Source organism: Platalea leucorodia, assembly GCF_965183815.1.
Source record: "Platalea leucorodia genome assembly, chromosome: 8".
Taxonomy (NCBI): Eukaryota; Metazoa; Chordata; class Aves; order Pelecaniformes; family Threskiornithidae; genus Platalea; species Platalea leucorodia.
This window is the reverse complement of record NC_138830.1, coordinates 10625416-10651013: the sequence shown is the minus strand read 5'-3', so window position 1 is coordinate 10651013 and position 25598 is coordinate 10625416. Positions and strand designations below refer to the sequence as shown.

Below are 25598 nucleotides of genomic sequence, written 5' to 3'. Positions count from 1 at the left end.
CCTGCCGACCGATGCCCCGAGCAGCGATCGGTGCCCCCCTGGCCAGCTGCCCCAGTATATACACAGATCACGACATCATAAGGTATGGAACAGCCCTGTGGCCAGTCTGGGCCAGCTGTCCTGGCTCTGCCCCCTCCCAGCTTCTTGTGCACCAGGCAGAGCACGGGAAGCTGAAAAGTCCTTGACTAGTGTAAGCACTACTTAGCAACAACTAAAACGTCAGTGCGTTATCAACATTATTCTCATACTAAATCCAAGCCACAGCACTGTGCCAGCTACTAGGAAGAAAATTAACTCTATCCCAGCTGAAATGAGGACAGCCTGACAGAGCCAATTGCTCTGGCTGAGTAGAGTGGGACATAAAGGGCCATGCTTTCCAAATGTATACCAAACATCTTATGTTGTTCACAGCCTCCACTACTCCTAGCAAAATGGCTAAGAGAGGAATCACAATGACACAACAAGAAAAACAAATACAGTGCAACTCCCAGAAACTGTTCAATGAATCATCAGTTACAGGTACCTCCTTAAACCACCTGTGCCAACAGCATCAAATGCACCGTGCTTGATAGGGATCTTCCAGTCCACAGGGAACAACCACTGTCACTGTCCAGGCTGTTCTGCTAGATCTGCTCTTCACACCAAGAACCTGTGGACTTCATTTATGCTGCGTTATATGCAAACTTGAGAAGCCACTCAAAATTCGTCTTACTAAATACCTGAATAAAACTCTTTTAACAAAGTAAACTAGTGTGATTTTCGCAGGAATCATGAGTCCACTCAGCACTGCAGACATCAGCACTACTGACATGTTTGTTCCTAGGAGTGGTCCTCACAAAAGAACAATCCTCTGGTCTTCTTAATACACAAAAGAATGCATATGATTATTTTGGCAGTGGTGACAATCATTTCTTGCCATCCTTTATTGAATGGGCTTGAGTACATATCATGTGAAACATTCTCCTTTTAAACAAAAAACTGTGTGCGTTACCCTAAAATGTAGCATATGCCATAATTTCAACATACAATCTACAGAAGACACATTCAGGTTTTGATTCATCTTCATCACATGACTTAATGTTTCAGTGAAGAGGGCTATTAAAAATTAGAGCATTTCTAATTCAGTCTTTCCTGCAAACAGTCTTGCGTCACGTAGCAGTTTCCAGAAATCACAAAATAAATATAAAATCAACCTTTTAATCCCAAATAAGGAGAAACACATACTCTGTGGCACAGTCCAATAGAAAAAGTCTGTAGGTTTCTGATCTCTGTCAAGGCATCTACACAGACTAGTCTGCCAGAGATAAGGTCAACTAAAGAGTAAAAAGAGTCTCTATCATCATCTCAGGGACTTCTGATACTCGTAGGGGCAGGGGAGTTGTTTAAATAAGTTCTTAGCTTCCTATCGCCATGGGAATTCCTGGTGCCAGAGGTATGGAGCTGATGTGAATCACACCATGTGTTCAGTCATCCACTATTTTTTGAAAGGCGGGACCCATGGTGTCTTCTCTGAGCACCATTCATACAGCAACAGTGAAGGATAACTTTCTGTCCATGGCACCTCCAGCACTGAACAAACTGTGAGCCAGGTCCCCTTCCACATTACTAACCGGTCTGCTAATCTTATTTTACGGTGTTCAGGTGGATCCTTCAAAGCTGTAGCTTAGAGTTTGCTTTTATTGTCATTAACATTTTACACTAGTGGGAGAGAAGGTGCATGACAGGTGTAGAGGGTGATACTGCCATCTCCTTCTTCAATATTGATCATAGCTCTTAGCAGTGTTTCTTTCATCCAGGATTTAAAGGTATGACATTTTATTTGTGTGTCACTTAGACAATGGAGCTTCCTTGTGGAACTGGAAAAAAGTAAAAAGAAAAATGGCAGAGGCTGTGACACCATAAGGAATGGGATAAGAGCTGGGTTTCATTAGGACTCTTTTTGAAAATTTCTTGACTAGTACAATATAAGATGGACTCCATGGTAACTTTGCTGTTAGTTGTTTGCATGTTAGTCATATCACCGTAGTTCTGTCTCTGCTGTATCTACTACACAGGATACGGTTCCCTGTATACCGCTGCATAAGGCTCCCAAGCCTGTGTTAAACAGGCTAATTTATTCCACCTTTGTTTCTACAGGCCTAACGTCAATAGACTGGTATTTCTCATTCTGCTGCAATCGAAGAACTTTTTCAGATTTGCGGATGTGTATCTTTATCAGTCTATAATGTCTCATCTTTGTATCACCTGGTTTACCTACTATTTCAATTACAGAACCATCTCATGATGTGTAAGAATTTGGACTACAAATATGTAATCGTAACAGAAATAACTTATCAACCAGTTAATAACCAAAAAACCCCAATGAAACCCAACTGTCTTTATCCTCTAACATGTATGTATCCAACAGAAAGTTGCCTCCTGCAAGACCTTTGACTCAGGTTCTTGTTAAAGGCAGAATGCCAAATGAGAGGTACTGCCACTGAACTGAGCTTAATGGCAAATTTTATACATCTGCAACCACTGTTAGACACGAAAACTTTCAAGGAATTCACTTGGAGAACTCCATGTGCTGTAGCTGAATGAATGACAGGTATGTGATATGTGTGTAGCTATATGAATGACAGAATGTTCACCTCTCATTGCCGTAGGTGATTCATCTGTGGTCTTTCATGCCAAAGTGCAGTGTCACTGTACAAAGTCAGTGTACAGCAGGCAGATCATAAAACAAGAGAACATGCTGCCTACAAGAGTAAACAAATTCCTACCTATATGAGAGAAAAATTCTCTGAGAGCAGTTGTGGAGAGTTTGGTTTGTTTATTTTTTTTCTTTGTGTTTTTCTAAACGGGCCATCTTAACTGTGTGTAATAAGCTGAATAGGACTGAAATATGGATCTGATGTATTCTGATGTGAAATGCATCCCTGTCTATCAGCCTGATCTATTTCTACTGAAATCAGTGCTGTGGTTCTAGATAAGCTTGGGTGGAAAAGAGATGGATTTGACCCCATTACTGTTCCCCCCCTCCAGGCCCCATTTTAAAAGGACAAAGAGCTGATTTCAGCATTCTGCAATTCTAGTGATTCTAGGACTTATTGTAGTTCCCACCTGGTGCTTCACTTACTTATTTTTACAAACATTGTCCCACCTCCCAGGCTTTTTCAATGTCTTAGATTTTTGCTGGTGTTTTGTAATTTTTAGGAAAGACAGGCCAGCAAGGCGAGGTGGTGGAGTTGCTCTTTATGTGAGAGAGCAACTGGAATGTATCGAGCTCTGCCTAGGGGTGGATGAAGAATGAGTCGAGAGCTTATGGGGAAGAATGAAGGGGCAGGCTAATATGGGTGACACTGCTGTGGGTGTTTAATACAGGCCACCTGATCAGGAAGAGGAAGCTGATAAGGCTTTCTACAGACAGCTGAAAGTAGCCTCACAATCACAGGCCCCGGTTCTCATGGGGGACTTCAACCACCCTAATATCTGCTGGAAAGACAACACAGCGAGGCACACACAGCCCAGGAGGTTCCTGCAGAGCACTGATGATTGATAACTTTTTGACACAGGTGGTGGAGGAGCCAATGAGGAGAGGTGTGCTGCTGGACCTTGTACTAACAAACAAAGAAGGACTGGTTGGAGATGTGAAGGTTGGGGGCAGCCTTGGCTGCAGTGACCATGAGATGGTGGAGTTCAGGATCCTATGTGGAGGAAGCAGGGCTCTAAGTAGGATTACAACCCTGGACTTCAGGAGAGCTAACTTTGGCCTCTTCGAGGACCTATCTGGAGGCATCCCATGGGTTAGGGCTCCAGAAGGTAGGCGAGTCCAAGAGAACTGGTTAATATTCAGGCATCACTTCCTCTCAAGCTCAAGATCAATGCATCCCTATGAGTAAGAAATCAAGCAAAAGAGGCAGGAGACCTGCATCATCTTCAAAAGGTCATGGAGAACAGGAGAGGTGCCTGAGGACTGGAGGAAAGCCAATGTCACTCCAATCTTCAAAAAGGGCAAGAAGGAGGACCCAGGAAATTATAGGCCAGTCAGCCTCACCTCCATCCCTGGAAAGGTGATGGAACAGCTCATTCTGGATGTCATCTCTAAGCATGTGGAGGAAAAGAAGGTTATCAGGAGTAGTCAAGATGGATTCACCAAGGGGAAATCATGCTTGACCAATGTGATAGCCTTCTATGATGGCATGACTGGCTGGGTAGATGAGGGAAGAGCAATGGATGTTGTCTACCTTGACTTCAGTAAGGCTTTTAACACTGTCTCCCATAACATCCTCATAGGTAAGCTCAGGAAGTGTGGGTTAGATGAGCGGACAGTGAGATGGATTGAGAACCGGCTGAATGGCAGAGCTCAGGGTGTTGTGATCAGTGGCAGAGAGTCTAGTCGGAGGCCTGTAGCTAGCGGTGTTCCCCAGGGGTCAGTACTGGGTCCAGTCTTGTTCAACTTATTCATCAATGACTTGGATGAAGGGACAGAGTGTACCCTCCGCGAGTTTGCTGGTGATACAAAACTGGGAGGAGTGGCTGATACACCAGAAGGCTGTGCTGCCATCCAGCGAGACCTGGACAGGCTAGAGAGCTGGGCAGAGAGGAACATAATGAAGTTCAACAAAGGCAAGTGTAGGGTCCTGCACCTTGGGAGGAATAACCCCATGCACCAGTACAGGTTAGGGGTTGACCTGCTGGAAAGCGGCTCTGCAGAGAAGGACCTGGGAGTCCTGGTGGACAACAAGTTAACCATGAGCCAGCAATGTGCCCTTGCGGCCAAGAAGGCCAGTGGTACCCTGGGGTGCATTAGGACAAGTGTGGCCAGCACAGTGAGAGAGGTTATCCCTGCCCTCTACTCTGCCCTGGTGAGGCCACATCTGGAGTACTGTGTCCAGTTCTGGGCTCCCCCGTTCAAGAAAGACAAGGAACTACTGGAGAGAGTCCAGTGGGGGGCTATGAAGATGACTAGGGGACTGGAGCATCTCTTTTATGAGGAAAGGCTGAGAGAGCTGGGTCTGTTTAGCCTGGAGAAGAGGAGACTGAGGAGGGATCTTATTAATGCTTACAAATATCCTAAGGGCGGGTGTCAGGAGGATGCGGCCAGACTCTTTTCAGTGGTGCCCAGTGACAGGATAAGGGGCAACAGGCACAAACTAAAACACAAGAAGTTCCATCTGAATATGAGGAAAAACTTCCTTACTTTGAGGGTGACAGAGGAGTGGAACAGGCTGCCCAAAGAGGTTGCAGAGTCTCCTTCTCTGGAGATATTCAAAACCCACCTGGACATGATCCTCTGCAACCTGCTCTAGGTGAACCTGTGTTAGCAGGGCGGTTGGACTAGGTGATCGCCAGAGGTCCCTTCCAACCCCAACCATTCTGTGATTCTGTGAACAGTGACACGTCGTTGCAGTATTACTAACCTTCAAGAAGAGGCTCACAAGTCATACAGAGTATAAACTTTCTAAGTAACAGCTGACTAGCTTCACTACAATTTTCTTAGATATTGAGGCTAAAGAAGACCAGCCACGTGTTTACTGACTACCCTGTAGCTTTTCAGCTGGTTTTCCAGAATAAGGAAGCAGAGTCTTTGGAGTATAGAACAGGAAGAGAAGCTAAATATAGCTATCGTACTGTTGTAAAGCCTGGCTTCCTGGTAATAGGCGCCGAATAACCCAGATCCATTACCCATACTTTCACTCAGTCTTGATAGCTTGATACTTCAGACAAGCATGTCTACCTCCATCCATCTTATATCATTCGCAAATTACATCAAAATACTGTTCCTTAAGTGTTCATACCCAGACAATGTTAGATAAAGGTAAATGGTGAGACAGATTTATTTATTTGGCTCTACTGACCATTTTGGTGAATAAATCTCATCTGCCCAGCCTTTCCAACCAGAGGTGATTTGGGGACATCAACAACATTGCTGGGCAGCCCCACTGGCTTTTCATCCCCTATCTTTTCTATGAGGATCTGGGGGTCATTTGAAAAATTCAGTATCATCACACAAAAATAAGTTAGTTCCTTTGCTTTTACATAATTTGACCTCAGTCCAGATTTACTTTTTTGTTTGTTTCCCACAACATAATCTTTTATTGCAGCTTTGTTCTGAGATACATGCTCCGGAGAGACTGGGATATATTGCACAGGCATCTGAATCACAGTGTTATTTTTCCTTAGTGGTCCTTCTGTAAATGAAGCACCATTTTTACTCACCAAGCCATTAAAAGCTGTTTTAGTGACTGGTATAGGGAGTTCCATAAATTCTCAATAATAAAAACTTTCAGTGAGAATTTCCTAATTCCCTCGATCTATGCAAACACTTATTTCAATTAAAGCAATAATAGATATATATCAGAAAGATGTGATTATCAATTAACCCATCAAAGAACCTGACAGCCTTTAGCATTTGCCCAGTTGGTTCCTCGTATATAGAGAACACCACTTTGGAAAAAGTAAGGTTTCTTTGTAGAAATTGCTCCACTCAAGGCCCAGTAAATGCATAATAAATAAGTGAGCTGATTTTTTACCTGCAAAGATTAAATCATACTGTGATAATTTTCTTAGTCTGAGAGCAGGCTCCCTGAAGTAAACATGCAGCTCAAAAATCTAGTCTTAAGTCTGACATGAAAATGAGTTTCGTAGTTTCATCTTTCAATCAAAAAACCAAGACCGTGATCCTTTCTTCCTGAAGTTAGACAGAATTTAGCTACTGAAAACAATAGGAGTGTACCCAGTGCCACACCTAAATGAGTAGTAACTAATTCTATTTAAGTTTGATGCATATTTTACAGCAGAACCCCACACTATCTGCCAGAGACAATACCTGTCTGTGTTCAATCCTATTGGTACCCTCAGGAAAAAAGGCATTTGAGAGCCCTCTCACAAGTTGGCAACCCTTCCAGTTGCACCTCACAACTGCAAGAATTGCATTTATACTTAAATAGGATTTCTAGTATTACTACTGTCACCTTAAAAACATATTTGCCTAAAAACATTAGGTCTGGCCCTCCAGTCTGATAGAACTGCTTTATATCCTTCTGTTTCTGCAAAGAAGCCTAAAGCTGACAGGCCCAGGCTCTGGTTCCAAATACATTTCTTCAGCATCAGTGATGGCTCAAGATGTCCCTGTCCCTGCTCTGCCAGCTTCCTTGTATCTGCACAATTGTCAGTGCGGCTTGTGATGAACCAGATAAGGGAATTAGTCTAGATGAACAGTGACTTGGGTTTCTTCTAGCTGTGTCATTTCTATACGGATGGTGGCTGCGAAAACCAACTTATTCAGCATTGTCACTTAACCTGAAGCCATAGCTCTGGACAGTTCAAGACAGCTTTGGACAGTTCAATATTGTGTACTTCATGGGATTTTGTGGTTGTACAAGGTAAAATTTTAGATGTTTCTGGACTGCCTGTCTTTGAAGATTCAGGAGAGATCCACTATATGGATCAAAGCAAAGCCTTGAACATCTTTAAAAAAAAGCCTTTTTTCAAATTTGAATTGAAATTTCCTGAGCTTTACTCTCTGAGCAAAGTGGAAACTGTTGTCCATCTCAAAATACATGGAATTCGCATGTCCACACAGGGACGGCAATGGAATTACATCTATCATTATTTGCTAGGAATGAAGATTGGTGCAAAAAGCACCCTAACACAAATTCTACAGGACAATATACCAAGTCTAAATATGAAAGAGAAGGTATCCAGTATCCATTAAAGAGCTGTGGGGCCTGCTTTAAAAGAGGTGCTTGCTTGAATAAAAAGTTGCCTGATAAGTCAGTGAGGATCTGCTTGAGCTCAGGAGCCTGTCTGCCACGTGCAGCGTAATTTTAAGTGGAAATTTTGCCTGAGCACAGATGAAACGCTGGGCTTTGAGGGAACACATTATCCTTATAGAACACAAAACGATACAACATAAGGAGCAAGTCCACTGAAACCTTTTTTGATCACGCGCCTTTATTCAGAGATACCAGCTGCAAAGCACTGCCTCCATAATAATTCACTACCTACTGCAAATCTATAAATTGTCTGAGTGCTTCAAAATAACAAATGACTAGCTCAACTTTCCCAAAGAAAAGAAAATTCACTAGAACTTTTCCATTGCACGCAGCTGTTACTAACATCAGCTGATTTGCTATGCCTTTTCATGTCAGTCTTTACAAAGAAATATTTTGTAGTGTGAAAAAGGACTGCGTGTTGTAAAAACGATGATCCAGAACTAAGGATACCTACCCATGACCTGAGCCCAGAAAATGAAGTGTCTCATCCACATTAGTAAAATATTAACAGAGGTTATTGGTTGTCATAGTAAAATGAGAGGCTGCACTGAACGTAATTTCATTTACGGACATTCAGAAAATTGACATCACGGCTGTGGGAATGTATAAATAACCAGCACACTGCATTTCTGATCGACTGCAGCAACATCTCTGAAGAGAGCATTCTACGGGCTCAGCTCCTCTAAAGGCACAGCAGAAACTGGATTTTGTAAAGTACACCGAGAAGCTCCTTTTTATAAAACAGTTCTGAGAACGTCTGAGAGATTTTTCCTCTGCCTTTAATTGTGTTTGCCATTTCTTTAAAAAAGCATGTGCAGGGGAGGTTGTGCTAAGTGCCTGGGAACCACTCTTATTCCCCTGGCTGTGCTATGTACCCTCGCTAACATTTTGTTGTTTTTCCCTGGAGGAAAAGTGGTTGAAAACAAACTACACATTACAGATGAGGTTTGGTGCTTCGGAGGGATCTTGGGATCTGGTGTATTGGTGAGTATATAAATTCCGACATTCCTACCTTTTCCCCCCCACCCACACCATGACTTTGCATTGATGAATTTCCTCAGTACCTCAAATGCAGGTTCCAACACTGCAAATTCGTCTTTGATAAACAAGTAACTTACAGGTCATCCAACAGTTTTGCAATAAGTAACTTAATTTAGTGATAAGAAAAAAAAGACATAGAACTGTTATATTTAAAAGCAAATGTAACTTGAATTCATCCCAATTCAAACTGTATTTCTGTTATTGGTAGATGATCTTTCCTGCCTTGGTATTTTTGGGCCTTAAGAATAATGATTGCTGTGGATGCTGTGGTAATGAGAGCTGTGGAAAGAGGTTTGCGGTAAGTGAGAGGAAACATGACAAAAAAGTAAAAGCTGAATTGTTACTGATACGATATAAGTATCTTCTGTTCACAGTCATTGAGACACTAGACAGATGCTGTCCAGAGTGTAGGACACAAAGCCCTGCCATTTGTCTGAGTGCTGGAAAGTAGAAATAGCAGGCTGTAAAAATTGTATTATGCCTTTGATGTCGTGCCACAGGTACCACAACTGTACTACCTTGTTGTATTTTGCTATCACAAGATACTTATAGTTGCTATCACAATTAAAACTAATTTCTGAAAGATCTGCACTTTGTTTTGCAGAGCATAACAGCTCTCTCTTTAGCCATTTTTTGTTGGCAGTTTTTAAAATTATTCTGACAGTTGGGCACTACATTCCCAACTCACTGCAGACCGATGCAATGGGCTGTGAGTATCTCACTTGGTTCATAGGAAATTTCAGGTTGGGAGACACCTCGGGAGGTCACCTAATCCAACCTCCTGCTTAAAGCTGGGTAGACCAGGCTCCATTTGGAATTTATAGCTTGCTTTCACACTAGAAGCAAGAGTTTCAAATGGATACCTTCATACACTACTAAACATTTCAAGCATTTTAGTTTAAAAATGAGATTAGAGAAAAAAAATAAATGTATTTCTACTAGGAAAGTCTGTCCTTGTGAAATAAATTGTTTGGCTCAAGTAGATCATTACACTTTTTTATAAAGGAATAGGTTTTTAATTGAAAAATAAGGAAAAAACAAATAGGAAAAGAATCTTGACAGTGAGGTTAACAACGAGCCTTCCCTAAATCCCCTGTCTTTGATGCTGTCTTCATGCAATCCCAACAAAGCAGGTAGAACTTTGAGGCGGGAGGGAAATGGAGCCACATTCTCTTCACCACACTGTATTACCAATTTTCTGTTAGCAGTAAACATTCCTTAGTTTAGCTTTGAAGACCACATATAACTCAGCGACTACCAAACTACGAACGTTTTGCTGTCAGGCTGCCACCCACACCTCTGCAATGCAGCTGCACTGGGCGCACGGTTGTACCCAGGGGGGTGACCAGCTGTGAGCTGGTGTATGCAAGCTTAAACCGTGTATGCATGGTGCTGCCCATAAAGCAACCTACGTTCTGCAGTGCAGTACCTTGTTGACGACTCCTGTTAGAGCGCGGCTGACTGAGACTGGGAATATTAATACAGTCACAAGTACTAAGAGAGGGTAAAAGAGTCCTGGTGGCCTTACCACAGCATGACTGAGAACTGAATTTGGTTTTGTATGTTAACAGAAACACCGTTGTTACGATGTCTACTACATAAACATAATGTTTAAGTTAGCCCCATCAGATATATCAACGTAAAAATGCATGTCAACACTCTCGTGATGAGGTCTGAATAAAAGCTCACAGACCTGGAAGTATGTTTCTTTTCTTCCTCCACCTATATCACTTTGATCCAATATAAGACACTGCCTCTACCTACAAACTACTACAGCTGCAAGTGCTTCAGAATTCAAGCAGGGCACTAGTTTTTGCATGATTTATTTACATATTAGTATATATGAAAATGCTGTAATGGAAAGCCAGAAAAATAAAGACATCCTTTCCAATCCATTCCAGTTGCACTATTAAAGCTAACGATGACAAGTACCTGTGAGGAGATAAAGTATACTAATATGAAACCTGAAGGGGAGACTCAGGAAGGAAAAAATACAATTACTTGGTCCAAATATGACCAAGATACCAACGCTAGCATGTAAAGGGTAATGTAGATTTTTTTTTAATGCCTTGAATGGTCCAAGACTTCAGTCTTGCTAATAATCTCTTGAGAAAGACATCCACTTCAGTGAAACACAAGGACCTTGAACAACAATGAGGTCTATTGGATAAATATTGTCTAAAGGGGAGGAGTGCCATCTACCGTGTCAGCATCGACCCCTTTCGTCTTCAGGCAAATGGTGCTAATTCTTTTAAAGCTTCTAAATACCAGTGCAGGTATGCATTATACATTTATTATGTAATTGCAAACTAATATATTTTAGCTGCTCAGGAGTTGACTATTTTGACAGTTAAGAGCTGAATTTAGGGAATGCACATTCATATCAATAGGGTACATTTCATTGTTTGAATGAGAACAAAAATAACATTATTTTTCTCTTCATCAGATGTTTTCTTCTATAATATTTGCTGCAGTTGGAGTTCTGGGAGCTGGATACTGCTTTGTTTTGTCAGCAGTAGCCCTAAACAAAGGCCCTAAGTGTTACACTGGATCAGAGTGGACCTATCCTTTCCAGGATAGGTAAGACAAGACAATCAGAAAAAAAGTTATATATGTTTCAAGTTTGTGAAATGATTTAACTTCCAAATCTGTTGTACAAAAATGGGAATTATACCGTTTGTGTAAAAGACAGAAGCTCTTAGATGAGCCAGCAATGCACAGCAATACTAAATAAGGTTCAAGAGCACGGATGTAAAGGCTAGCAAGTACAATCAAAACTACTGAGTTTCAAAGGAGCCAATAAAGAGAAATGCCCAGCCTTCTAGGTTATTCTTGGGATGATAAGCAGTATACGGGGATAAATTCCACCTAGATGAATAGCAGTGACATCTTATATTGAAATTTGATGGTATTCCAAGAATTAGTATCTATGTGTCATTTTATCTTGGTTATGGAATTTGGAAGTTGTCTGTTCTTCACACTCTGCAACTCAAACATGTTTGCTGTCAGGTGTGTTTATCACTTTCAGAGAGGTGGTGTGAAGAATGTGAAACCCTAGCAATCCAATTGCTCGGGGCTGAAGTTAGCAAAGGTCCAGCTGAAAACAGGGTACACTGTGTTACCAAGGAGAGCAGGACAGATCGACAAGGGATGCAGTAAGCCCCTCATCACCTGAGCATCTTTAATGCAGACTTCCTCAGTCAAGAGTGATCTAGCAGTGTTTCTTCCATAATACACCACAAAATTATAGCTTGGGTTAAAAAAAAAAAAAGAGATATAATGTCGTATGTTACACATTATTTGTTCATGGGCCAGTGATGGCTGGAAACCAACTGCTTTGGTCTAATTCTGGGAGTATTTGGAAAAATATACTCTGTTTCAAACACAATTTTGGTTGCAGTCAAGGAATCACTTGACAAGAACACAAGAAACAAAACAGCATTAAGAATATGCAGGGAAAATACAGTAAGTGGTTAAGCAGTTCACAATTAAATCAAAATGTGAAGGTAAAAATTACGGAAAATACTTTTACCTAATACTGCTGTTCTTTAGAGAAGTCATCTAGAACAGCAAAGGTTGTTCTACTCTGCTCAGTGGGCAAGAGGTGACTGGTCTTGTAGCATTTGATGTTTTGTTAGGAAAACTGAGTTTATTCATCTTTTATCATATTGTTTTGATAATTCACTTGCTTTGTTTTTATTACAATGTAATACAGTAAATTAAGACAAATATTTAGATGTAGAGACCCCCCCCCCCCCGGGGTTTCTGCCAAGGAGGAGTTATGGAAGGTGCCACACTCCCAAGGCGCCCCTGCCAGCCCCTACCTGTAGGGGCACGCTGTGTGGGTGTGTGACGTACCGCCAGATGTCAGCACTGCTTTATCCAGCAGAGAACCACAACAGCAGTAACAAAAACGCCTTCGACGAAAGACAATGGCACGGACGAACATCCATTTGGCACATGCTTGGCTAAGATCTCTTCTTCCCCAAATACCAGAAACTGTTCAATTGTATCTAATACATGCTCGTCTCTAATTGTTCCCTTCTGATGCCTTGTCTTTTCAAATCAATTGCTTCAATTGATCTAGAAACTCGAAAGAAATCATGTTCTATTGCACCAGTGCAATAATGGGAATTCTTTCTCACAGTACCGAAGCCAACAGAACATCACAACAGTGACAACTTGTCAGCCATGACAGACCCCCTCTCTGCAAGCTAACGTCGTCCTCTTCATAACTGTTTTGTTCCCCCCCCCAGGAACTACCTCGCTAACCACTCATTGTGGAGCGCATGTCAGCTACCCGAAAACATCGTCCCGTGGAACCTGACCCTCTTCTCCTTGCTGCTCATCATGAGTGGGATCCAGGCAGTGCTGTGTGGCATTCAGGTGGTGAACGGCCTGTTTGGAACAATCTGTGGGGACTGCACGTGTTGCGGATGTTGTGGGGTGAGCAACTGATGGTTTTCTTTCGTTATTTTGTATACTGATGATAGTTATATATACACCTGACTAGGTGACAGCCTGAAAAACTCAACTAGCCTTCATTCAGTGCCATAATCATGTTTTCTGAAGTACAGCTGAAAGCCTACAGTGTTGCCAAGTGCTGAATATATGATTTCAGTCCATATTTATGGTGTTTATCTGACAGCTTCCCATAGCCACTGGGAAATAATAAAAACCTTTGAAAGTCACAGGAATAGTAGCCACTAAGTTACCTCCATGTTTTTATTCTTCCAGGGAGATGGAACTGTCTAAAGAATATGAATGTTGCAGACAACCTTCCTTATTTTGGGAGGCTTCCTTCTGCAATCGTTCCATAAAGCAGCCCTCAGATGCATCATCCCTGGCTAAGAAGATGAGAATGAAGGGCACTTCCCCCCACTAACGTTATGAACCCCTGACTCCCTTTCTAGCCTTCCTGAAACCCCTCATCATGGAATAAAATAAGTGAAATTCAACTCTCACATTCATATTTATTGTTGTAAAACAGCTTGCATTTAAAAAGAGGGTATTCTCAGGCAAAATATTTTCTCTCTTGAGTCAGTTTTCCAACAGGGGATCACCAAATGCAGCTGGTACAAGTTCAGTTGTAATGCAGTTGTGTCTATTTTCTTTTGAGGTTTATCAGATGGAAATACCACAAGTCTAAGTTTTTTTAGTATATGTTTACATTACGTGGAAAAGTGAGGACCTGTCTCTTCCAGACCTGCTATGATTAAAATGCTCTCTATAAAGCATGTCTCTGTTACAGAAGAGACTCATGGATCTCATTGTGAGGTCACTTTTCTTGACTGTGGCTGACAGATGGGTGTATTTAGCAGCACTGCTGTGCAGGTAAGTGTAGGGACAAAGCAACAGGCGTACGTAACAGAATAGAGCGCTGAGGATCCCTAGTCATCTTGGACACCATGATACTGTGCTTCACACCAGGAATGCAGTGAAAAAGCCCAATTCACAGCCAGTTGTTTCTTGGGTCACAATATCCCTTCCATAGTCTAACTTCATGGTGTGGGAAGAACCTCCTTTTTCTGACCCTGCCACCTGCTCCTTTTGTTCGATGCCTCCTAGTTCTTGCCTGCAAGAAAGAGTGCACAGCCAGTCCTATCCCCTCTTCCCCACAATACCTAATTTCATAGGTTCTCTCATATCTCCTCTCAGTTGTCTCTTTTTTTAGCCTGAAGAGCCTTAGCATATTTAGCCATTCCTCATACATAAGTTGTTTCACCTTTATTTGATGTTTTTTCAACTTTTCCCACTACACTCTGAGATGGGAGGGATGGAGCAGCAGTGTTCCAGGTGCAGGCACACTGCCCTAGCCATTTATTCTAACAGCAAAGTTCATTAGCTACAAAGACAAGGATGAACCACAACCTGATCGGTCACTGCTGTGAATCCCACTGGTCTTGTCTTCTTAGAGAACAAGCCGATTTCTCATACAGAACATCATCTTCAAATGCTGGCTCCAGACAAATGGTAAATGAAGCCTCATGTCTAGAAAATCAAATTTCCACATCTCTGATACAATATAAAATTGGTACCCATGGAAAGGAGAGAGACATACCCTGTTTAAAGCCAGCTATGTGATGAAAAAACTCAATTAAAACTTCAACATACGTATCTATTTACATGCTGAAATATGTCCTATACCTGTAATCCTTGTCTTGAATCTCTCTTGTACAGAAACTGTGCAGCCTGTATAATTTAATGATGTAGAAATATTCACAGTGAGTAACCAAATCTGTTTCTACTTGTGAAATAAAAGGGCTTTTATTTAACCCCCCCTGTTCATGGCACTAACTAACCAACTGTGATCCCTTGTCTAACAAAGGTGATGAGGTGACTTAGAGTCACAGATAAACAGGTCTGGGAGGCGTCTCTGGAGCTTACCTTTGTACACAAAGGCAGTGCAAACAACACTTAAATAATTTGTGAGACATCTGTGTAACCTGTTGTTAAAAATCTTTAAGTTCAGCGATCCAACATCTTCAGCATTTTATAACACTGCTAATTGTTCTGAAATTTAGAAAGACTTTCCTCGTATGTCATCATGCACCCCCCTGATACAACGCTGTTCTCTTCCCCGTGGGCTTAGGAAAAGTCTTCCTCTTCACAGCAAACTTTTACATATTTGGAGACTCCTATCATGTTTCAATCGTCACCTCTGACAAAACAAAAAATGTTCACTCTTTCAGGATAACTGATGTTCTTTCGCAACTCAGTATTCATCTTGTCCTCCTGCAAGCTTCTCCTACAACTTTCTAGAAGCTGAACACTGGACTTGTGACTTCAACACAGGTTACAATTTTTATTCAGCTGAGCTGAGTAGCTCGCAACTCCTCTTCTTAAAACTTCCAATCTATACATGACTGCAAATGCTATTTATTAATCTTTTTGCAGAAATTCAATTTAGCTGTGTTTGGCACAGTGCTATGAAAGAGATACGAAAGGCAAAAGAGAGTTGAAAGGCAAAAATACTTTTTAGAAAGAACTAGTCTTTTAAAACTTAAAAAGAAAAAAACTATTTCCCAAAGAAATCAAGGAGGAAATAATAAGGATTGGAGAAGTTTGAGGGATTCAGATCAACTGATATGCTTCTTAAGAAATTCCTAATACAAATTTTCACAAACCAGCTTGCCAGACTGGATGTCTCAAGGCTTCTAGTTCATCAACGTATTTGTCACATCTCTTCCCTAAAATATTCCTCCTGAAGTAATTATTCTGTGTCCTGTGCTTTCAGAAAATGTATTTCATGTACTCTGTATCCACGCTAGAGATATCTGAAGAAGTTAAAAGTATTCAGAAGCACTAAAAGCTGGTGAGCAATATGCAAAAATGTTAAATAGCTAGATTTAGGTACTAAGAGTTACATTAATAAAAGCAAAGCGGCTTCTGTGATACATTGTGCAAGATGATAAAAGAAATTATTAAAAAACCTCTTTAGAAACAGCTGTCTCTCCCACCTGTTCTACTGCATTGCTAGGGAATTTGAGAGTACCCTTTATATCACCACCCACTGATGCAACCATCTTACATCTATTCTTTCATCTGTGGTTAGCAGCTGTCCTGCACCTCATCTCGCATTTGTCTTGTTTTATTTATATGAAGCCTTTGGGAACATGGAATGTTTCTCATCAGCATTCAACAACGGGACGGGTAGCTGCATAGCATACAATTTTGATATATTAATAAACAGAATACATAAATCTTTGTGGGAGACTTGGGATAAGAAATAACAGACAGGAAGCTATGATACCTAGAACCAAAACCAATGGGCGCTTCATGAGTCAATGCTTCTAAGATGCCCCACCGCATGGTGGTTTTCTAACATGAACTAATATATAGCAGATACTGAGACAAGGCTCACACATTTCATCTTGTGATCTGGGCTGCATTTGCACCTTGGCCTTGGGGTGTACTGAACAAGCATAAGTGAACTGGAACCAGCAGCCCAGCTGATCTAGCATTTTAAAGGGCCAACAACAGTGTTCCTAAATCTATTCAGTTATGGTTAACATTTGAGACTCTCCCCTAGCGTTTAATTTTAAGGGAATCACACTTATCTCCAGTGTCAGTTCTGCAGTAATTGGAGATTGCTCTCTTGTGTTTTTACTAAGCGAAGCTTCCAGTAAAATCCAGGAGAGGGACTGATCACAGATTGCTGTAACAGAGAAAGATATAATGGGCCAGTGGTACTCCTGGGAGAGAAGTCACAGGACAAGAGAGTACGATGCTAGACAGGGACAGAAAGATGATGCCAAGAGAGGAACCACCAACAGGGAGAACTGAAAGTCTTAAACCAGACCTCAGTAGTCCTGACCAACTTGAACACCACACTCAGTTTCACTGTGTACAAATGTTAACTGTTATACAGATGTAGAAACCCTAGTAGCCTAAAGGAAAAATATTAGTATCGTTTGAAAATCTCTGAGATGCACATGTTATCTGAAGCTTCATTATTCACCCATAAAAACTGGCTGCTCAGGGACTGGTTGACTAGGGTGCTGAGAGCACGGCCATTTTGGCATTGCGTGGCATTGTTTCAGCTGAGAGTTTACATAAAAAGAAACACATAGGTTATTTAACAACTCAGATTACAACATGTGGAGTGTGTGCATGTGATTTTGAGCCCACGCATTTCAACTTCAGCCTTACAAAACTGGTGCCCCTGCATGGCTAAACTATATACAATTGGAGCTCTCTTTATTGATTGTCTCCAGTAAATAGACTGCAAAAAGATGATACATTAACCACAGTACAGTGTTACCTGTCAGGGAATAATGCATTATTTCACTGGCAACTCTTTGCAAAAGGTTCGTTTCTAAAATTAGGAAGTAACATAGACAAAGTTAAAAGACATTTGCCCAACCAAGAGGAAAGGATGTTTTCTAACATCATTCTAGTCTTGAATGTTCATTGCCTGCCCCTAGTTCAACTTAGAATCATAGAATCATTAAGGTTGGAAAAGACCTCTGAGATCATCAAGTCCGACCTGTTAACCTAACTGCCAGGTCCACCTCTAAACCATGTCCCTAAGCACCACATCCACACGTTTTTTGAACACTTCCAGGGATTGTGATTGCACCACTGCCCTGGGCAGTCTGCTCCAATGCCTGACCACTCTCTCCATGAAGAAATTTTTCCTAATATCCAATCTAAACCTTCCCTAGTGCAACTTGAGGCCATTCCCTCTCGTCCTATCGCTTGTTACTAGGGAGAAGAGACCAACCCCCACCTTGCTACAACCTCCTTTCAGGCAGTTGTAGAGAGCGATAAGGTCTCCCCTCAGCCTCCTGTTCTCCAGGCTAAACAACCCCAGTTCCCATAGCCACTCCTCACAAGACTTGTGCTCCGGACCCTTCACCAGCTTCACCTCCAGGTCCTTTTCTGCCAGGCAGCTTTCCAGCCACAAGCCTGTGGCGTTGCATGGGGTTGTTGTGACCCAAGTGCAGGACCCGGCACTGAGCCTTGTTGAACCTCACCCAGTTGGCCTCGGCCCATGGATCCAGCCTGTCCAGGTCCCTCTGTAGGGCCTTCCTACCCTCCAGCAGATCAACACTCCCCCCAAGTTGGTGCTGTCTGCAAACTTAGTGAGGGTGCGATCTGCCAACTTACTGAGGTTACGATCCCCTCATCAAGATCATCGATAAAGATATTGAACAGGACTGTCCCCAATACTGAGCCCTCAGAAACACCACTTGTGACCCTTCACGGCTTCTACATCACTCACGGTGTAACCAGCAACAAGGCAAACAATGGCAAACTCTGCAACAACCCCTCCTGCCCAAGGATGGGGAGACTTGTTCAATGACATTGGTATGGGTGGGGTCTTTACCCCAGAGGGTGGACACTGGTATCACAGGGATGGACATGAATAAAAACCCCAGATAAAACACCTCTGAAGTTTCTTCTCATCAAATTACTTTTTCACTGGGAGAGGATATGCAGCTTAAGTGAAATTACAAAAGCTCTACCAATACAATGGGACTTTCTTATAGACATCTTCATTATCTTCCACTTATCACCACTGATTTGCTGCAGGACCCTCTGCTCCCACCTGTGGATCCAAACAATCCAAACCAAAAAAAATCACTAGTAGGCACTGAAAAATACACAATTAATCTACTAATTAATTGTGCTAGTTAGAGTAGGTTATGGCATTATTTGGAGGCTGACATGTGCAGAAAGAAGCACCAGTAAAAGGCCTCCGCAGCCTCTGCCTGTGCCAGTTTTGCCCGGTGTGGGACGTCCCTCCTACCTCCCGCCCCGCCGGGCCGACTCGCTCCTGAGGAGAGGGTGGCGGCTGCAGCCTCTGCGCGGCTCTGGGCGGAGGCCGCCCGGCCCTCCGGGGCCCGGCCCGGCCCGGCCGGCCTCCCGCCGGGAGCTGTGGCGAGAGGCGCCCCGGGAACGGCCGCCTGAGGTGGCGACGGGGGCAGCCGCCAGGCCGCGGCCCGTCTGGGCAGAGGGAGCTGGCCTCGGGCGGGGCCGCGCCTCCGCGCCTCCTCACCGCCGCGCCTCCTCACCGCCGCCCGATCCTCGCCTCCGCGCCTCCTCACCGCCAGCCCTCCTCACCGCCGCGCCTCCTCACCGCCATCCCTCCTCACCGCCGCCCGATCCTCGCCTCCGCGCCTCCGCACCGCCAGCCCTCGCCTCCGCGCCTCCTCACCTCCGCGCTTCCTCACCGCCATTCCTCCTCACCGCCGCGCCTCCTCACCTCCGCGCCTCCTCACCGCCATCCCTTCTCGCCTCCGCGCCTCCTCACCGCCATCCTTCCTCACCGCCGCCCGATCCTCGCCTCCGCGCCTCCTCACCGCCAGCCCTCCTCACCTCCGCGCTTCCTCACTGCCATCCCTCCTCGCCTCCGCGCCTCCTCGCCTCCTCACTGCCGCGCCTCCTCACCGCTGCCCGATCCTCGCCTCCGCGCCTCCTCACCACCAGCCCTCCTCATCTCCGCGCCTCCTCACCGCCGTCCCTCACCGCCGCCCCGGGCCCTCCCGCGCGGCTGCTGCCTGCCTCCCGCCTTGGCGCGTGCCCTGCCGGTCCTCACCCGTGCTGCGTTCTCGTTCTCCTCATTCTAGGGAAATTCTGTAAGCCGCCGTTCAGAGGAATGCTTGTTTTTAGAAGAAAACAAAACACCACCCCCACCTCCTCCCACGCCCTAACACATGGTCTTAATTTTTCTGGAATATTGCATGTGATTCTAGCCATCGCATTTTGAAGAATTAAAAGATACCTAGAGGGGGACACAGGCTTTGCTGATGATACAGGGAAGAGTAAGCTTGGAAGAAAACACGGGCCCTGGAACCCTTGGCAGGCGTGCGGTTGTTGGTGCAGCCCGAACTGGCTCTCCGAACTCCGGTAGAGAAACGAGAAGGCCCATCGGCGGGACTGCTACATTAACTTCTTGTCTGGGAAAGCCAGAGTGCTGACATGCGGCCTCTGCACTGACAGGGGGTTCCAGTCCCTCAGGAAATCCCTCCCTGACGAACAGTTTTATTACAGCTCTTAGGTAACAATACGTGGGAGCGGCCATCTGCACAAAGCACTGCTGACCGGCGTGGAAGGGAGGAGAGACACCTTCTGAGATGTCAGGTGGCATCATTAGGCACAAACTGAACGACCTTTACGAACAAGCACACATTCAGTGTTTCTGCCAAAGAAACTTGATTAATGTTCCTGAGTAAATACGCCATGAATTAACAAACACATTTCTCAAAACAGGGTCAGAACCTAATACGCTTTGCGCTTCTGTTTGGTGGAGGTTCCAGAGCTTTTCTATGTAAACACGAGATATTGTTAGAAGCATTCTAACAATTAATTAGCATAAATTATGTAAGTGAATGATTTGACGAAGAGTATTAAAATTAATTAATACTAACAGTTGCACTGCATCTTAAATCACCCATGTCATGTACCATGACAGTACAGACCAGATATTCACATGTAAGCCCAGGATGTTTAGGTTTCATGGCTTGTTCCTAGGAAAGAAGACAGGTATTTTCTTTATGCAGAATTTAAGAAACTTCTTGAATAAGGGATCAGACTGAAAACAATGCACTATTTAAGATGCCAAAACAGAACTTAACAGCAAATGGACTTGCTGCTAACTTTTCTGCTTAGAGATAACTGTATTAAACAAATCGTAACAAAACATTTGTGTTAGGGAATTACGAATTACAAGTCATGGTGGCACTGGGGAGCATGTTGTAAGCATTATGAGTAAAACTGTAACCATCACTAACGACCATCACTACTAGTAAACTGAAACATAACGGTAAAATAACTCATTTCATTTGCTAAGTGCTAATCATTTAATTCAAAATGGATGCCTTGTGCACAGAATAGCATGTCTGTACCTTTATTCCAAGCGGTGTTATACAGTTCCCTGGAAAGCGCATACTAAAATCCTCCAAAGAAAAAAAAGAAACAATTTAATAAACGCATATGCATCCAAAATCTTTAAGCTCATTTATATTTGTTTTTCATGTACAAGATCAAAGAAATAAAAAATACCAGAATCAAACCCTGGATACAACAGTTTGATCTGATTGCTTTTGATACATACAATTTGTTGCAAGGTACTCAAAATTAAAAACAAATGCTCACACATGTCATATAACAAAATGAAAAAAGTAAATAAAAAGTTAAAGTACTAGCATGTACATGGATATTAGGAAACAAGTTTATTTGAACACCCATATTTTTCTGTATTTAAAATAGACATTTTAATCCTTCCCTTCCCCCAAACAGCATTTGTTCTCAAAAAGTCAAACCCAATCCCTCCCCAAGTTACATTCTAACAGTATTACCAGAATACAAACTGGAATTAACAACGTCCCATTACTTCTGTATCACCAAGACTTAGGTATGCCACCCTCAGTGATGGTCAACAGTAAAACTGTCCAGCTGGCACATTTCTTGTCTAGTAGACAGTGTACATTTAGTAAAGTAAATGTTCAAAACCTGAAATAGTACAGTGAAATATTGTCAGCAATAAATTTAGTGTCATAAGAATTACATATGCTTCGAATGCTTAAAAGTTCTGCCATAAGCCTGTTTGAAGCCAGAAACTTTTAAAAAAAGAGAACTTTAAAAAATAGATTTTATTGTTGCTGTACTTTATCTGATACGTCCTCTCCATTACAAAAATGAAAAGCTTACAGTGTAAAGAATCACGTTTAACTTAACCGTGATTTGGTTCACGACTGAGTAAAGATCTGACCTAAGATTCTGGCAGTTGTTTTACACTGGAAGTAATGTTTCACGTAGCACCCTCCTGTTCCAAATCTGCTGCTGGTTTATTATGGAAGTAATATGCAAACATAGTTTCTGGTTTTTTACCTCTTTAAGGTCTTTGAACCGAGACACTTAACCGCCTGAAACAGCAATGAAAGAGGAATCAAGTTTGTAGCTTCACAATTCTGATAAACATCTTAATGTGATTTTACTAGAAAACTGCATCTGTTTTCATTTTAAGAAGTATGGCCTTCAGCTGATGAAAATCAGTGTAGCCAAACAGAAGTCAACACAGGTTAGCTAATTCACGCCAGCTGAGAACCTGATCTGCTTGGAATAGCTTTTGATTATGACAAAACTTAAATTTACAATACTACAGACTTACTAGCAAATGAACAAACTGCATTTTCTAAACATAAGCTAATGATGAGCAATATCAACTGAACCATACTAGAGCTCAGATCGGCAGCTACTGTAAATTGTTCTAGCACCAATGGCTTTCAGTTTGTTAGGCCAACCAGACAGCGCTAACAAGCCGGCCTGACAAGCTGGCATCACAACCAGATGCCAAAAAAATCTCCAATTCTTTTACCAAAGTCAGTCATGTCACTAAAGAGCAAAGCCTTAGGACCATCTGTGTTTCATTTAGGCTGACAACCTGAAGAAGTCCCTAAAAGAGACAGATTAATCATAATTACAGTAATATTGGTCAGCCCTGCCCAGTCCCCTGTTTGTTGAAAAGAAATTTCTGCTATCTCAACAGTTAGCACTAGCAAAAATAATTAAAAACAAACAAACAAAAACCTCCAAAAGAATAAAAGAAACACAATGCCCATTCAGTAATTAAATTCTGTGCAGACACAACTCTGCTGTCACATCTCATTTTCTATTTAAAAAAACAAAAAAAACCCCAAAAATATAAAAGAGCTACTTTTCCCTATGTAATAAAACTGCATGACTGTAGGTCTTTGCCTTCCATCTCTTTTTTCGAAATTTCAGTGTGTGTGCTTTTTATTTTCCATCTTCTGATATCAGGTACACCCCGTAGTTCATCGTTGACAAGGCAGTTTATTGTATCAATTTCTTCTGTTATGTTTTTTACTGAACAGTGGTGATTCGTTTTCTGTGTATCCCTATCTGCAGCCCCCCTCCCCGGCAAGGATCTACATTTGTTACATAATCATTTGTCTTCCAAACCTACTCCATATTCCCATCACTCCATCTCTGACCTTTTCACCTACCTTCACCCAACCAGATGGAAAGAAGTCTTTAGTGACCCATATTCTGGTGCATCGGCAAGATCTTGTGAAGTGTTAGCAGACCTGGCAAACACACATTTACACTGAGTGCTACATCTCTTCCTCTCTCTACATAGCCTGGATTAAGCCTAGAGAAAAGTTTGAATGCCTTTCATAAAAAGACATATTTTTCAATATAAAAAGCTTAAATTCATAGATTATAAATAATATAATTTCAAAAAATATTTAAGAATTTTAGGACTTCATTTGCATTTCAGGGGAACTGCAACTTAATGTCCTTGATGCCTTCTCAGTCCCAAACCTCTGATAAAGAAGTATTTGTAGGATATACAATCGGTAGAAATACACAGAACACGCCCTGTGTCCTGTACACCGATTACGATAAGTGAAAGACTTAAGAACTAAGCAACTTTACCAGACAAGTTACAATACTGCTTTAGCATTGCTCTGGTAAAGCTACCATCTTTTTTCATGTATACAACTACATGTATTTTGACATTGTCAGTTAAAAACATTACTGCAAACACTATGAGCAAGGGTTTTTGCCCCCTACGCATGACATTAACAAGTTGTGCCACATTTTTCAGACCTGATTTTAAAAGCATGGTTTTGCATTTAACATATTTGCCACAGATTTTATATATATAAAAAATTGTTTGTTCATGTGTTAAGTTACAAAATTGTAGTGCTTAATATAATAAACATAAAAATCTAAGATATTTTTTAAAAATGCTTGTTTATAATACATTGCTTTGTTTTTAAAAGGCAGCAGTCAGTACCAGTCTGCTTTATTTTGCAACAATACCGTAGAGTAAAAATGTTGCTAAACAATTCTGGTACTTTCAGATTGGAAGTATTTATTTTCTGAAAACTATACAGTAATATACTGAAAAAAGAAACTACAATAGTACTGTTTGTGCCTTTACACATATATAATGAGAATTATTATGAATGATATGGATCAGATTTAATCTGTATTCCATACAGCACAGTTAGTTACTAAGAATGAAAAAGAGATTGTTAAAGCTTAAGTAAGTTGATAAAAAAAGCTTGATACTATTGTCATAAACATACTAATAAAACTGCTCTCATGGCCTCATGCTGTGCACGTTTTTTGAACCAAGCGACCTAGCAGTTAGCTTTTGTGATTCATGAAGGCTTTGTGATGTTAATCAATACCTAGGAGATGGTCAGGGACATGCACAAACACCACCCACTTTCTGTCCTTGAAGTGACACATTTCTGCCTGGTCTGAAAAGGTAAAGAAGTACACAGACGTGTAAAGTAGTGTGCTTTTTTTAAAAGAGGAAGAATATATATGCATATATGTATTTTTATATATATATATATATATGTATTTTATATTTAAATTAGTGTCAATCAAATCCAGGCATAGATTAAACTGACCATAAAGATGATGTAACAAAAGTCATTAAGGCACTAAGTTGTATCTCTTGAGGATTTTCAGATGTTCTACCTCTATCTCAAGAGGAAAAAGAAATGTTGAATTGCATTGTAGGCCCTATCAGCATTGAATGATTACAGCCAGGTAAGGAAGGGCTCGTTTTTGTTGAGTACTGACTCCACATCGTTGAGAATAGGGATCAAGTCTTCTGACTCTAGAGTCCCAAGATCAACATTTGTTCCTGGAAGACAGTCGAGGAAATCAGGGAAACGTGTTTGTTGTGGATTTATGTTCATTGTCGTCTGTGCTATAGTTTCTCCTAGGAAAAGTAAAGAAGAACTTTTGAAATACCAAACTCTTCTTATGGGCAATTTAAAACAACACAGTCAATATAAATTTAGACTCCCTCTTTCCCATAAGCACTCGTGAGCATTCCTGTCCTCTACAAACGTTACCTCAAGACCGTATTTGCTTGCAGAATGCATATTCTTGTAAGAGTTAATTTCATATCCTTGCTTTGCTCTCAGAAGCACAAAAGGCCCTTTCCAGCAGCGTTCAACGTAATCAGCCTCCGACCTTCCACTTGGGAAGCATAATTGTTCAAAGTTCCCTAGTCTGCACAGGGAGCAATGCAATTGAGTCTTAACGTAAACCCTCTATCCTGCTCTCTGCCCAAGGACGAATGCTGTCCATGGGGCATAAGTGAAAGCAGTGTTTGACAGCAATTTAGCTCTGCAAATTTTTTTCATAAATTAATAATAACAAGCATGAAAATCTTTATTAAAGATTAAAGAAATCTTTCATTCTTTGCATCATCTAGAGCTTCTGATAACTTCAAAAGGAAGTTTAGGTGAGGAAGTGCTGAGAGTTTCACTATCTGGAAAAAAACTTGTTGAT

The 25598-nt window shown here is 41.9% G+C and overlaps 2 protein-coding genes across 2 annotated transcripts in view; one reads left to right on the top strand and one right to left on the bottom strand.

The window, feature by feature from the left end:
* Window positions 1-8573: 8573 nt before the first annotated feature.
* TM4SF4 (transmembrane 4 L six family member 4) lies at window positions 8574-13559 on the top strand (the record flags this gene model as incomplete). Its single annotated transcript, XM_082319386.1, has 5 exons — window positions 8574-8747; window positions 9013-9102; window positions 11251-11384; window positions 13061-13250; window positions 13542-13559. The coding sequence occupies 5 exons, from the start codon at window positions 8574-8576 to the stop codon at window positions 13557-13559; spliced, it is 606 nt and encodes a 201-aa protein (XP_082175512.1).
* A 7584-nt stretch (window positions 13560-21143) lies between these two features.
* Window positions 21144-25598, bottom strand: part of WWTR1 (WW domain containing transcription regulator 1) — an 85776-nt gene continuing 81321 nt past the window's right edge. The window contains exon 6 of the mRNA XM_082319402.1: window positions 21144-25020. Within this exon, the coding sequence (XP_082175528.1) occupies window positions 24836-25020 (185 nt within the window). The 3' untranslated portion in view covers window positions 21144-24835. The remainder of the gene's footprint in view (window positions 25021-25598) is intronic.